The sequence below is a fragment of the Macaca fascicularis genome, chromosome 1 (assembly GCF_037993035.2).
Source record: "Macaca fascicularis isolate 582-1 chromosome 1, T2T-MFA8v1.1".
Classification (NCBI taxonomy): Eukaryota; Metazoa; Chordata; class Mammalia; order Primates; family Cercopithecidae; genus Macaca; species Macaca fascicularis.
In genome coordinates this window covers 6884737-6899205 of record NC_088375.1, presented here as the reverse complement: position 1 = coordinate 6899205, position 14469 = coordinate 6884737, and the positions used below count along the sequence as shown (strand labels likewise).

The 14469-nt window shown below is 38.9% G+C and overlaps 1 protein-coding gene across 6 annotated transcripts in view; it reads right to left on the bottom strand.

The window, feature by feature from the left end:
- The window catches only part of PLD5 (phospholipase D family member 5), a 421542-nt gene that overhangs the window by 177812 nt on the left and 229261 nt on the right, over positions 1-14469 (bottom strand). For all 6 annotated transcript variants that reach the window (XM_005539658.5, XM_074025901.1, XM_074025909.1 and 3 more), the window contains one exon: positions 3970-4081. In XM_005539658.5, the coding sequence (XP_005539715.1) occupies positions 3970-4081 (112 nt within the window). The remainder of the gene's footprint in view (positions 1-3969; positions 4082-14469) is intronic.

Below are 14469 nucleotides of genomic sequence, written 5' to 3'. Positions count from 1 at the left end.
AAAATAAAGTCCAGACTTAACACAGACTTAAGTCTGAACAGCAAAATAATATAGTATCTAGAACAGAACAAACAAGAAAATCTCCATGACCTTGTAATGATAAATAGTTTTTATACAGGATGCAGTGAGCATCAACAATAAAGGAGTAATTAACAAATCAGATTTCATTAAAACTAAGAATTTCCATTTATGTAAAGACATCATTGGAAGAGTGAAAAGGCAAGCCTCAAATGGATGAAGATACTTGAAATACATATATCCAACAAAAGATTAAAATCTAGCCTAATCATCAATAAGAATGGGCCAATAAAAACAGCAACAATAACACTGGGCAAAATACTTGCAGAGGCACCTTCTCCAAGAGAATATGGAAATGGTCAATAAGTATATGAGAAGATGCTCAATATAATTAGCCATCAGAGAAATGAAAATTAAAGATACAACATGATACATATCCACCAGAATGGCTAAAATAAAAAGAACAAGGTGCCAAGTTTTGCAAGGATATGGAGCAAGCAGAACATTAACATAGTGTTTGTGAGAGTGTAAATTGCTACAACCACTTAGAAAACTGACTGACCAATATCTATTGAAATTGAACATATATATAGCCTATTAGATCAGCAATCCTAATCCTAAGTATATACTCAACAGAAATGTATATGTGTAGGCATCTGAAAGACATGTACAAGAATGCTCACAGCAGCACTATATATAATAACCCAAACTAGGAAAAACCCAAACATCTACTATCAGTAGAACAGATCCATTGTATTATATTCATACAATGGAATACTATACAACAATGTAAAATAAACCACTGTTTTATCCAACATGTATTGGTCTTATAAACATAAAACTGAGCCAAGGAATCCAGACACAGAATTCTGCGATTCTATTTATATAAAGCTCAAAGAAAGATAAAGGTAATCTATGGTAGAGGTCGAAATAGTGGTTCCCTCTGCAGAGGGCATTGACTGCAAGGGGGATTGAGAAGGCTTTCTGAGATGTCTGCAATATTCTACATCTTGATCTGTGAAGGTGTTATGTGGATGTGTTTACTTTGTGAAATTCATTGAGCTATATATTTAATACTTGTGCCTTTTATTGCATGCATGATATTCCTTAGGCATCCGCACACCTGCATGGAATTTGGGTGAACATGTAAGTTGATAATAACCATGTGGTCGAAGATCTCTTTGGCAGCTGTGTGGAAGATCAGATGGTGAAAGAGGAAAGGTGACAAAGGCTTGAGCAAAGTATTAACAGACCTGAAATAAGGCAGGTGAGTGAGGAGGAAATGTGGTATCTAGAAGACAGACAAAGTGGGTAGAGTCTATAGACCGTGGCTCCTTAGATGTGGCATATGAGAGCGCGGAGTTGAGTTTCTAACGTGAACGACTGAGCAGATGGACATTTATGTACAGGGACAGATGCTGTGTTGGCGCAGGGAGGGAAAGAAAGCACGTGAGCTGAGTCAACACGTTGCATTTGAGATGTTTATATGAGGGATATAGGCGGAGATGGTTAGGAAGTGAAATTAAGAAAACGGATTAGTAAAACCCATTTTGAACTTACAGAGACTCTTGTGTAAAATTAAATCCCTCCCTGGGTGCAAGGACTTCATGAGGACTAGGTTTCAAAAGCACCTCACCTGCAAGCCACAGTTTGAGACCTTGAAGAGATGGTTTCTGACTTCCGAGTCAAGGAGAGAGGCAAAGCGTGGGGAGCAAAAGGAACAGGAATGACCTGCACACCACCCATCAGGGGAGCCTTGGCCAGCTGTCTCACTTCTCCAGCCTGCCTGGCCTTTTCTGGGCCTACTTACACCTGCACTAAATCTTTACCATTTATCGAGAAGCCATGCTTTTATTCTTTTTCACAACATATTTGATTAGTTTCTACATTCAGTAACTCTTACAGCTGAAATTGCTCATGGCTCATTTTATATTTACCTATCTTTTTTGTGAGATATTTCTGGAAAAAACTTTCTAGAATTTTGCTAAAAGACTAGAATCCCTCCCTGCAAAAAAAGATAACCCTTAAGCAAGATATTCATTCACAGATTTAAAATAGTCTCATAAAATTATTTCTAAAATGCACTGTTATTTAATATATGTCTACCAAAGGACAAGAGTAGAGAAATACAATAACTGTATTTTAAAGATTTATACATGTTCTACATACAGCATACACATCATGTGCATTACTAAGAGCCAGAGAGGCCTACTATCGCTACCTAGAAAATAGCTATGAGAAAATAGGGTCCTACTTATTGCTTTACTCCTATGAAGGAAAATAATTTGTTTTCGCATTTTGATAAGAAGTCTTATTACATATCAACAGAACCTAAGTTGTTGTAGTATCTACATATGCTTGGAAATTCAAACACTTCTTTTTCTGTGAGATGCAATTACTATAATGAAATTTTAATGTATAGTTCACAATAGAAACATAAACCAGGCCTTTATTTGTGCATTTGTCAATCGCTATTTACAGTAGCAAATATTCAGCAACTCCTAAGAAAATCTGTCAGGCTTCCTAATATCCCCCAGTTTTAACTTTTGGTTGAGTTTACAAGATTTAGCATGGGCTATGGCAAGAAAGAGAGCTGTGGATGTCTCAGGCTCCCTCCTTCTCTTCCTAACACATCGGCTTTTTATCCTGCCGGGATAATCAAACGCAAAGAGATGCTACTAAACTCCATGAGGAAAATCATCTGCAAATACAGGACCCTCAGTTAACCAAAAGTAATCAATTCCTCAGAAAAAAAAGTGTTGTCTAACAAATTATCAGATAGTGAGAATCCAATTTTACATTTTTTAAAAATAGGAAAAGTAAGAATACATTTCTAAGCTACATTGATTGTTATCTGTCAATCCACTGAACTAGGCACTTACAAGTTCTTCACACACATTCTGCTGCACCCAGGTAGCACAGCACAGCTTTTCAAACATACGACTATCCCATGTTTTATTTTCCTGTGCGTAGAAAACGTGTGCATGGTGATAGGTACATGTGCGTAGCCAAGCTTATGTCTTCTATATGTCTATGACTTTCAATATGCTTTATCACTTCCAATTTTTCTTCTCCAGGAGGAAGGGCCACTGGGGCTCACTTATTTGATTCCTGTTCTGTTCCATTTTTAGAAGGAATTGCCACTTAAAAATGTGGGGAAGATGACAAGCAAAAAATGCACAATCTGTTTAAATAGCACAAACATGAGCTGTCACGCCATCAGGCGGAACATGAATGACTCACTGAGGTCAGTGCCCTGTTCTCTTCTAGGGACACCCGGCAGCTTGAACATTTTCACTGGCTCAAACGTGCCTTTCAGAGGCTTACACTCTGGATAATAAATTCCAGGTAACAATTTTTACAAAACAGTAAAAACTATTTGGATGTGAGAGCTCAATTCGGTTGAGATTACAGCAAAATAAAGTTATTTTGGAATTATTTTCAGTCTTCATGAGATTGTGAGAAAAATTGCAAAGTGGCTATATAAATGGTGTTCTCCTGTGGAATTGTCTTAAAACTCATGAATCAGGCAATGTTTCATAGACTCCAGGACCTGACTATATTATTTTTTAAATATATAGCATGAAAAGAATTTTCATTTGGCAGGCAAGAGAAAAGTAGAGATCCAGTGTGTATTCTGATGGGAAGTGGTTCTTCTCTGTAATCACAACGCTGAAATGTTCAGAAAGGGAAAGAGTCTTCTCTCTAGTTTATCATCATTTATTGGCCAGTAGATTATTTTGCTTACACTAATATGCAACAGTTTTTTAAATCCCAATATATTAGTTAGTTCCTCCACTTAAAAACTTTAATCGAGCTGTTTTTCAAAGGAGATGCAAATGTACTATGTACTAAGTGAAATGTACTAAAAATATTCTATATTATTTTAAGGGCAATTAAAAGTATCTTAACAGAAAACCCAGTGGTAGATTATATCAACCTTGGTCTTACCCTTTAATTTCAAGGCTTCTAATACCTTTGAATCAGCTGTTACATCACTCACTAGCTTGATTTCAATATTTTGTGAAGTCAGTTGGAGCAACTTTTCAAAAAGACGTTGACCCTGAAAAAAATATTCAGAGACAAAGAAAGTCAGAAAACCTAAATGTTTACCAATTTAGACAGGCAAAAATAAACTCATAAAAATCTATTCATTCAAATGTTAAAAAGGCAAGCATTTCAACAATTGGTATTCAGATTTACGAAATTCTTTCAAAAGAGTTTCTATCAATAGAGTAGTAGCATGAACACAGATTGTGGTTTTTTGAGGGTATTGTGCAATTAAACAATTATTGCAATAATAATTCCATCGCTACAATGCAAATCTACCCTTTTCTGCTTTTTGGATCCGTAGCTATCCACACACAAAGAGGCAGCAAAGATGAAGCAGTTGTGGTTTGGCCCAAAGAGACCTAGATTCCAGCTGGTTTTCCAATTTGCAAGCTGTTTCTTAATCTCACTAATCTCCAGTTTCTTCCTCTGCAAAATGCAGATAATATTAATATTTACTTCAAAAGGTTTTTGTGAGATTAAAGAATAGTAAGTAAGCATTCTTTAAGTATTAGCTATTAAGAGGGAAATTATGGTTACTAATCAGTGATTTACCTGAATTCATGTTGTTTAAATGTATTTTAATGAATCAACTAATGTTCTACCTAAAAATAACTGAAATGAAAAACAAAATCAAAACTAAAAGTTTTTCAGCCAGGCATGGTGGTTCATGCCTCTAATCCCAGCACTTTGGGAGGCTGAGGCAGGTGGATCACTTGAGGCCAAGAGTCTGAAGAACAGTCCAGCCTGGCCAACCTGGTGAAACCCTGTCTCCACTAAAAATACAAAAATTAGCTGGGCATGGTGATGTGCACTTGTAGTCCTAGCTACTCAGGAGGCTGAGGCAGGAGAATTGCTTGAACCTAGGAGGCAGAGGTTACAGTGAGCCAAGGTTGCACCAGAGCACTCCAGCCTGGGCGACAGAGCGAGACTACATCTCAACAAACAAAAACAAACAAACAAACAAATAAACAAAAGTTTTCCTTATAAGATTTTCAAAAGCATATAATTTTTAGAATAAGTTTTAATCTCAGGCAGACTGAATAACAGTAGGTCCACAGTCATTGCATTATCTCGGGTCACTGGATTGCACCATTATCCTATTTATCATCCTTTGTATGTTTTAATAGACTCCCGTCTGTCTCCTTATCATAAAAGGAAAATGGTCTACTTTTACTGATTTTTTAGATTTTTGCTGTTTGGTCACAAACTCAAATGCCTTCAGGAGCTAAACAGAGAATAAGGCTTTGGTCTTAATGGCCCCACAGCGGCAAGGTCTTACCTTACTCTGGTAAGAAGGGACTGTAGATAATGATACGGAATGGGTTTGGTGACTGGGAAGAGAGAATGGTAGAAATGTGGAGGCAGAGTGGTGATTCCTGCAATTCGGAGGCTCACACCTGTAATCCCAGCACTTTGGGAGGCAAAGGCGGGCAGAACACCTGAGGTCAGGAGTTTGAGACCAGCCTAGTCAACACGGGGAAACCCCGTCTCTACTAAAAATACAAAAATTAGCTGGGCGTGGTGGTGGGCGCCTGTAATCCCAGCTACTCTGGAGGCTGAGGCAGGAGAATTGCTGGAACCTGGGAGGTGGAGGTTACAGTGAGCTGAGATTGTGTCACTGCACTCCAGCCTGGGTGACAGAGTGAGACTCAAAGAACAAAAAACAAGAAACAAAAAAGCAAAAAAACAAAAAAACAAGAAAAACAAAAAAACAAGAAAAAAACAGAAACAAAAAAACAAAACAAAAAACAAAAAAACAAGAAACAAAAAAACAAAAAACAAAATGAGTGAATGTAATTCAGAAAGCATTAGGAGGCCTTACTGGAGATCTCTGCATAGAGTAGGGTTTAATACCTTTGGAAATGATTACATTTTGAATGTCTTAACAAAAATTATTGTATGGGGAGATAACACACAGAAGATGAGAGATTTAATAGAAATTCTACCTCAAGCCTAAGCATAGAAGCTCTCCCCAAGCCCAGGATCATTACAGTGAGCACCATAATTAAAAATTGTAGGATTCCTCGGTGTAAGTAATCAGCACATACTAAAAGTAAAAATAAGCTTTATTTAATGACAAAAAAACAAAAAAGAAACAAGAAACAAAAAAACAAGAAAAAGAAAAAACAAAAAAACAAGAAAAAAACAAAACCAAAAAAAAGAAAAAACAAAACAAAAATCAAAACAAAAAAAACAAGAAAAAAAAAACAGAAAAGAGGAAGGGAAGGGAAGGCGAAGGGGAACGGGAAGGGAAGGGAAGAAGGGGCTGAAGATCAAGACCCTGAAGCTTTGGGGTGTTAGGAGGAAGAAGCTGGTGTTCTCGTGCTGCGGCAACAGCTGACAGCAGGCGGGAGTATCTGGCACATCCAGCTGTGCTCTAGCCTGGAGTTGGCTGGCACAGCCATTGTTCCACAACCCCTGGGTGTTGGAACAGAGTGGAAGTTGCACTGTTGCACCTGTGCCATGCATGGAGGCTTCCGTTTAGTTTAAGTGTAGAAATAAAAGTTGCTCAAAGTGGAGCTCATCAAAAGTGATTAAATTTCTCTATGCTCCAAAAGCCTGGAGGAAGCCTCACCACAAACCAGGTATTCTGGTGTGGTATGTTGAGTGCATCAGATGGTTATTAACTTATTTAAAAAAGAGGCAGAGGGTGAGCTTATCCTTGTAATCCCAGTGCTTTGGGAGGCCAAGGTGGAGGAATCACTTGAGCCCAGGAGTTCGAGACCAGCCTGGGAAATATCGGGAGACCTTGCCTCTACAAAAAGTTAAAAGAAAATAGCCAGGCATGATGGTGCACGTCTGTAGTCCCTGCTACTCAGGAGGATGAGGTTGTGCTTGAGCCTGGGAGTCTGAGGATGCAGTGAGCCATGATTGTGCCACTGCACTCCAGCCTGGGCAACACAGCTAGACCCCATCTCCAAAAAAAAAAAAAAAAAAAAGAGGCAGGAGGGGAGAGGGAGGGTGAGAGAGAGAGACAGAGACAACTGGACAGACAGAGAAGGACAGGAAAGAAAAGCAAGCCGGTGCTGATTTGCTGATTTCAGTGTCTATGTAAATTTTAAATTTACTGTGTAGAGGTAGGGGCCTGGATGGTGAGAGGCTCAGGCACAAGATGGGAGGGAGAATTCATATCAAAGGGCTTTGTGGTTCTTGGATAGAGTTGACACCAACAATACTTCCTTGTCAGCTTTGGCACTCCTCCAAGGAGTCTGTTCTACCCTTACTCCATTGAAGGTTTGGTGATGTGTGCATGGCCCAGATTTCCAGAACCTAGACTCGTGTCATCACGTGTTCATGTAAGTCGTTTGCATTTTTTCCTTTCATACAAATAAATACTCTGTGTGTTCCGTAAGGCCCCATGGTCAGCGGGCTCGTAGTTTTTGGCCAATTCATTTATTTTTCCTGTTAGTTAACGGAATATATTTGGCACGGCTGAAACATTCAAGAGACCATCTAACTTATCTGTATTTCTGGCTCTGTGCCTTCAATTGATTTCCACTGTGTTATTTTTGTGGGACTTAAAAGACAACCAGAACTCTCACAGATGAATGAAAATAGAAATTCCAAAATCTACAGATACTGGCAGACTGTCATTAAATAAAGCTTATTTTTACTTTTAGTATGTGCTGATTATTTACACCAAGGAATCCTACAGTTTTTAATTATAGACTCACTGTAATGATCCTGGGCTTGGGGAGAGCTTCTATACTTAGGCTTGAGGTAGAATTTCTATTAAATCTCTCATCTTCTGTGTGTTATCTCCCCATACAATAATTTTTGTTAAGACATTCAAAATGTAATCATTTCCAAAGGTATTAAACCCTACTCTATGCAGAGATCTGCAGTAAGGCCTCCTAATGCTTTCTGAGTTACAGTCACTCGTTTTTTTTTAAATTTAAATTTAAATTTTAATGTTTGAGACAGAGTCTCACTCTGTCACCCAGGCTGGGGTACAGTGATGTGATCTCGGCTCACTGCAATCTCCACCTCCTGGGTTCAAGTGATTCTCCTGCCTCAGTCTCCCATGTAGCTGGGACTACAGGCACCTGCCACCATGCCTGACTAATTTTTGTACTTTTAGTAGAGATAGGGTTTCACTATGTTGGCCAGGCTGGTCTTGAACTCCTGACTTCAGGTGATCTGCCCCCCCTTGGCCTCCCAAAGTTCTGGGGTTACAGGCGTGAGCCACTGTGCCCGGCCTCACTCATCTTTTTTTTTTTTTTTTAAATAAGAAATAACAAAAGTGCCTGGGCTGTTAAACATCAGCAATATAAAACCTTGCCCTTGCTAGTAAAGAACATTAGCCAACATTTCAGACTTAGATAAATCATCTCAAAGACCATCAGTGTCTCAGGGACGCTGAGCTACTTTAGACCAATTTGTAAATGAAGTCTGTAAAAGCCTTATGATGTACAGTAGAGTCATATGCAGGAAGCTGTACCCCCAAAATAGAGATCCAGCTCAGCCCCTTTGTGACTTTAAGAGGATGCTTCATGTAGGAGACCCTTTCAATCCTGTAGGGGAGGAAATAAACCTGTTTATCTAACCTCCTAGGTTCAATGGCTGGGCCCAGGAATCAAACTGATGAAAAACTATCAAGAGAGAACCCACGTTTTAATTATGTACACACAAAGTTTTAATTACATGCATACAAGGGAATCCCGCAAAGAAACGAGACTCAAGGAGGTGGCCAGATGATTGAGGCTTAACTACTGTCTTAGGCTAAGCAAAGGAAAGTGACTTTGGGGCTTCCAGGTGGGGAAGGCAAGTTATAAGAAGGTGAGGAGAGGTATGGTAAATAAGGTTTGTTCTGCCATCCAGGTAAGAGCCTCTCAGGTGATGACAGCTGTCTCCAGCAGTCCCTCTCTTCCTTGAACATAGCCATCAGTTTTATGCAGTTAGAGAAAGGTAAAAAACACTCTTCCCGCACTGCTGGTTCTCAGCTCCCTACAGCTCAAGATAATCCATACGCTAAAGGGGTCTATTTTGGGATGGCGTCTTCTGGTCCCTTTCAATCCTGAAAGACTGGTGGGTCATAAATACTGCTTGCTTCTGTTGACCCAAAACAACTGGTAGAGAGGATGAAATGCCCAAATACAATGTGAAGGAAATAAGCAAAACCACCAAAGAGAAACCCAAAGTTATGTTAGAGAAACTTAATTCTGAGGCTTATGTAGACTCTACTGCTGGCTTTCATGCTTGTTTTAGCAGTCGAACTCTTAGTGCAAATAAAAAGGTAAGCGAAACATCTCCAATCCCTTCCTTCCCTCCAGGGCAGAACCCGCAGGGCTCCACAGAACACAGAGGGAAAAACCACTGAATTTCACTCCACATCATAATGAGAACCTTCAGGACACTGAGATTTCCTACAAACTGAGAAGGCTGTAGCTCCACTTAGATCAATAATCGGTCAATCTCTTCATCTTACAAATGAGGACACAGAGGTACAAGAAAGCTGAGTGACGTGCTGATGGCCACATGGCTTGCTAGTGGCAAAGTTAGACCTAGAACATGTATCTCTCCTTCCTGATGCAGCACAGTCCTCCCTGAATGATCATTTTTGTTATGTTAAAGTTAGAAACGGAAGGGGTATTCAGAAAGAAAGTTACTCCTCAGTCTCTCCCACTCTTTCCATTCCCAGCTACGGTCAAGTAGACAGACTCTCCCAAGCCAAGCAGTGCTGGGACTGAGGGACACTCAATGACCAGCAGACTCAGGTTCTGGGGAGTCCAGAGGCCTGCAGAACAATTCTTAGCCCTATATGAGTGTTCCAGAGTTGTCTGTTCTCCAAGAGGTGGTGCAGGAGCCAAGGCCACCTCCCTAAACCTGAGGCTGGGTATATGAGGGAGAGGCCTTCTTTGGTTGCCCCAGTGGGGAACTAGTAAACCATTCAATGCTGTATCTCCAGTCTTTACCTTCCTTCACCTGAAGGATGGAAGCCACCAATAACCTGATAAAGTTAAATATCAACACATTTAAAGAGAACCAATAACAAGAAGGAAGATGCTTAACACAATGAGCACCTGGTGATCCAGGCTCCTGGAGAAGATGGAAGTTAGAACTGAAACACAGTATGTGCACTCAAGGATGGTCAAGTGTGTCTGGTACTAATACTTGACGATTGCAGAACTAATTTACAGGAGTAATTAAAGAACCATATGGCCGTTGTTGAAGCCTGAATTAGTGGCCTGAAGATCAAATGCAAGAAATATTTCAAAGTACACATGTGCATGTAACACACACATACACACGTAAACATAAGGAGAATCGGGGAAAAGGCTGATATATAAATAGAGGAGATACAACATGTGGCTCATAGGCATACTGGAAGAGGAAAAGAAGCAAAAAGATTAGGTTTGCAAATAATACAAAAAACAATCCAAGTTGAGGAGAGAACTAAATCTACAAGCTGAAAAGGTACCTGAAGGTGAAGGCAAATTTGATGTAGAAAGAAACATAGAGCCGTATTCCATAAAATTAATTAACATCGAGGAGAAAGACCAACTTTTCGCCAAAAAAGAGTTACCCGTCAAGGAAAATGGATCAGATAGACTGGCACAGATCTACCCAGCTGTAAGTACGTGGTCGTACAGCCTACTGAAGACAAAGGCTGAGGCCCAAGAATCCTTTACACACTCAAGAATGTTACCTGCCAGGGTGAAAGAAATATTTGCATATATATACAGACTTAGAGACTATCTTGCTTACTTAACCCATATGGGGAACATATCCATATTTAAAGAAAAACTGTAACCAAACAGTAAATGACACTGAACACCATAAAAGAAGATGAGGGGAGAATAAGTGGGGAACAGTATGATATGTATATGTGTTTCAAGCACTAAATGTGGGTTTTTGAGATGGAAGTCACACATTACAGGGGAAGGTCTACTGAGAATCAATTACATGCATTCTCAATGGGAGTGATATTACCCCAAAGGGACTGAAATAGTGTCACTCTTTTGATGACTAACACACAGATATACATAGAACACATGTACAATATATCTGTGATATTATAATACCATGGGAGGCAGTATTAAGAAAAAATGTATTAGAAGGCTCCTGAGGAAGATAATAATGAAAACCAGGTTGAGAAATGCTGATCTGTAATCAACAGGACAAACAATCTCAGTAAAAGACTACAAATGCAGGTGGGCTTCAAGGTATTAGATGGGAAAAAGTGGATCATTTTTATGAAATGACACCATTTATGGTGCTTTGACAGCTGTAAACTGAGATGTACCAAAAAGCACGGCAACTAAATATATAAAGCAAAAGTTAAAGAAAAGTTAATAGAAAGAAATAGCTAATAATATATAAAGCAATTAATACACTATCACAATGTAATACTTCAAAATATATTTCTCAAAATTGGGCAGATCTAATAGAAAACAAACGAGAACATATAAAAAGTATATATGATCAATAAACTTGATTATATGTGTACTTTTATATACTTCTCACTGTATACATCAAATCCCCTCAAAACAATTTTTGTTTGTGGCACATTTACAAAAATCTGTCTTGTAACTGCCATTAAGAAGCCTGAACACAAGTTATAAGGGAATATTCTATAGGCTTCATTCTCTGCTCACAGTCTAAGAAAATTAGTAACAAATCATTTACATGTTTTGTGAGTATAAAACAAATCTTACCTATTTGGAAATTTAAAACTCACTTTTAGATTATCCTTATACCAAAGAAGAAAAGTAAATGTACGCCTTCTCTAGAAAGCTATGAATAGGTAGGTACCTCATAGCAAAACCATGAAAGGAGGCAGTATCTGGTGTGGAAGAGAAATATATAACCATAAATATCTTCAGTATTATTTAAAAAATAACATAAAATCATATTCATCATATTAACATGGTAGAGGCATAAGAATGTATAAATATAAAAGGGAAATTAATAGATAATACAGGAATGGTATGCACAGGAATTTTTGTTTCTTGTCTAAGTTCTGGTATACATGTGCAGAATGTGCAGGTTTGTTACATGTGCCATGGTGGTTTGCTGCATCTATCAACCCACCATCTAGGTTTTAAGGCCCACATGCACTAGGTGTTTGTCCTAATGCTCTCCTTCCCCTTGCCCCATCCCCTGACAGGCCCTGGTGTGTGACGTTCCCCCTCTGTCTCTCTGTGTCCTTGTGTTCTCATTGTTCCACTCCCACTTATGAATGAGAACATGCGGTGTTTGGTTTTCTGTTCCTGTATTAGTTTGCTAAGAGTGATGGCTTCTAGCTTCATCCATGTCTCTGCAAAGGACATGAACTCATTCTTTTTTATGGCTGCATAGTATTCCATGGTGTATATGTACCATATTTTCTTTATCTAGTCTATCATTGATGGGCATGTGTTAGTTCCAAGTCTTTGCTATTGTAAATAGAGGCACAAGATTTTTAGCAATGAAAAGATACTATTTTAGTTCAGTTTGAAAAAGTTAAAAAGGTTTAATCTGGTCCATATGAAGGGACCTCTATATTACAAATAAAAATGTGTTCCCAGTCAGAATTACTACACGCTAATGCTTTCAAAAAATTTAGGCAATTACATGTACTGTCTTGGAATGGGGGAACCTTAATCAGGCTTTTAGCAGGCTAAATAATGGCTCCCCAAAGATGGTGCTTCTGAATCTCTGGAACCTGTCAATGTTACCTTATGGTCTTTGCAGATATTATCAAATTAAGGATCTTATGATGGGGGATTATCCAGGATTATTCTGGATTATCTGGGGATAATCCTAAATACAATCACAAGTGTACTTATAAGAGATGGGCAAAAGGGGATTTGACATAACTAGAGGAGAAGGCATTGTGAAGATGGAGGAGGAAGATATTGGAAGATGCTGGACGCCTTGAAGGCTGGAAGGTGTAGCAGCAAGCCAAGGAATGCCAGAAGCCACCAGAAGCTGGGAGAGACGAGGAATGCCGGCAGGCCCTGGAGCCGCTGGAGGGAGCATCACCCTCTGACGCCTTGGTTTTCATCCGGGGAAACTGATTTCAGACTTCCTACCTCCAGGACTGTAAAAAAATAAATTTCTGTTTCTTAAACCAAAAAGTCTATGGTAATTTGTTACAGTAGCCACAGAAAATGAATATTCAAGCTAGCTATATAAAAGTAATAAAAGAGAATACAGACATATAGAATTATAACATGTAGAGTTTGGATCTCATCTGGAAAACAATGTGGACTCTCTGAAGCATTTAACCCAGTGAAGGACACAGTCACATTTTTGCTCTCAATAAAGAACTCGGACTGCAAACTGGAGAATGATAGTTACAGGGGAAAACTAGAGACTGAAAGAGCAATGAGGTGGGTGAAATAGGGAAATGTCAATTGCAACGAAAAAAACTGGGAAGAGCTGGCTGTGCTGGCTCATGCCTGTAACCACAACCACTGGGTCAGTCCAGGCAGGTGGATCACTTGAGGCTAGGAGCTGGTGACCAGCCTGAGCAATATAACCAGACATATTTCTAAAAATATTTAAAACCATCAGCTGGGCATGGTGGCAGAGACCTATAGTTCCAGCTATTTGAGAGGCTGAGGCAGGATTGCTTGAACCCAGGAGGTTGAAGTTGAAGGTGAGCTTATGATTGTGTCAGTGCTCTCCAGCCTGGGCAACAAAGCAAGACCTTGTCTCAAATTATATATATATATACACACACACACACACACACACACACACACGTATATATATATGAATATTTAAATAAATATTAACATTTAAAATTATATATAAATTATATCTACATATTGTATATATTTGTATATATACATATTGTATATATTTGTATATATACATATTGTATATATTTGTATATATACATATTGTATATATTTGTATATATACATATTGTATATATTTGTATATATACATATTGTATATATTTGTACATACTGAATTTTTAGTTTGTAGGACATAAAGTTTGCACAAAGTTTGCATATATATACAAATTATATATATATGAGTATATATATGAATATCTATAAATTGGAAGGAATCCAGGTAGTGCTTATGAGATAACACAGTGATGAACCTGCTGATGAGGCTTGGAGCTTACGAGAGAGAGGGGAATTGGAGTGGTGGCCAGAGTATGCATATAGCTCTAAGGATATGCCAGGAGAAATATGGAATTCCTTATCCCAAACCCAGAAGACAGTGGCCACTTCATCTCTTCACAGATGTCCCAATGGATCAATCAGAGCTTTAGGAGTTCAGTGCCACAGACCCAGCACCTTGATTGACAGTACTCATTTTTTGGCAATGAGCCATAAGGAATATGCTTGAAACCAGCTGAGAGTATCTGGCATGGAGGCGTGCACGCTGCCCGTCCATTCACCATAACGGGCTCCAACTCATTAGAGGAATTAATGAGTCTGAACAGTTCATCAC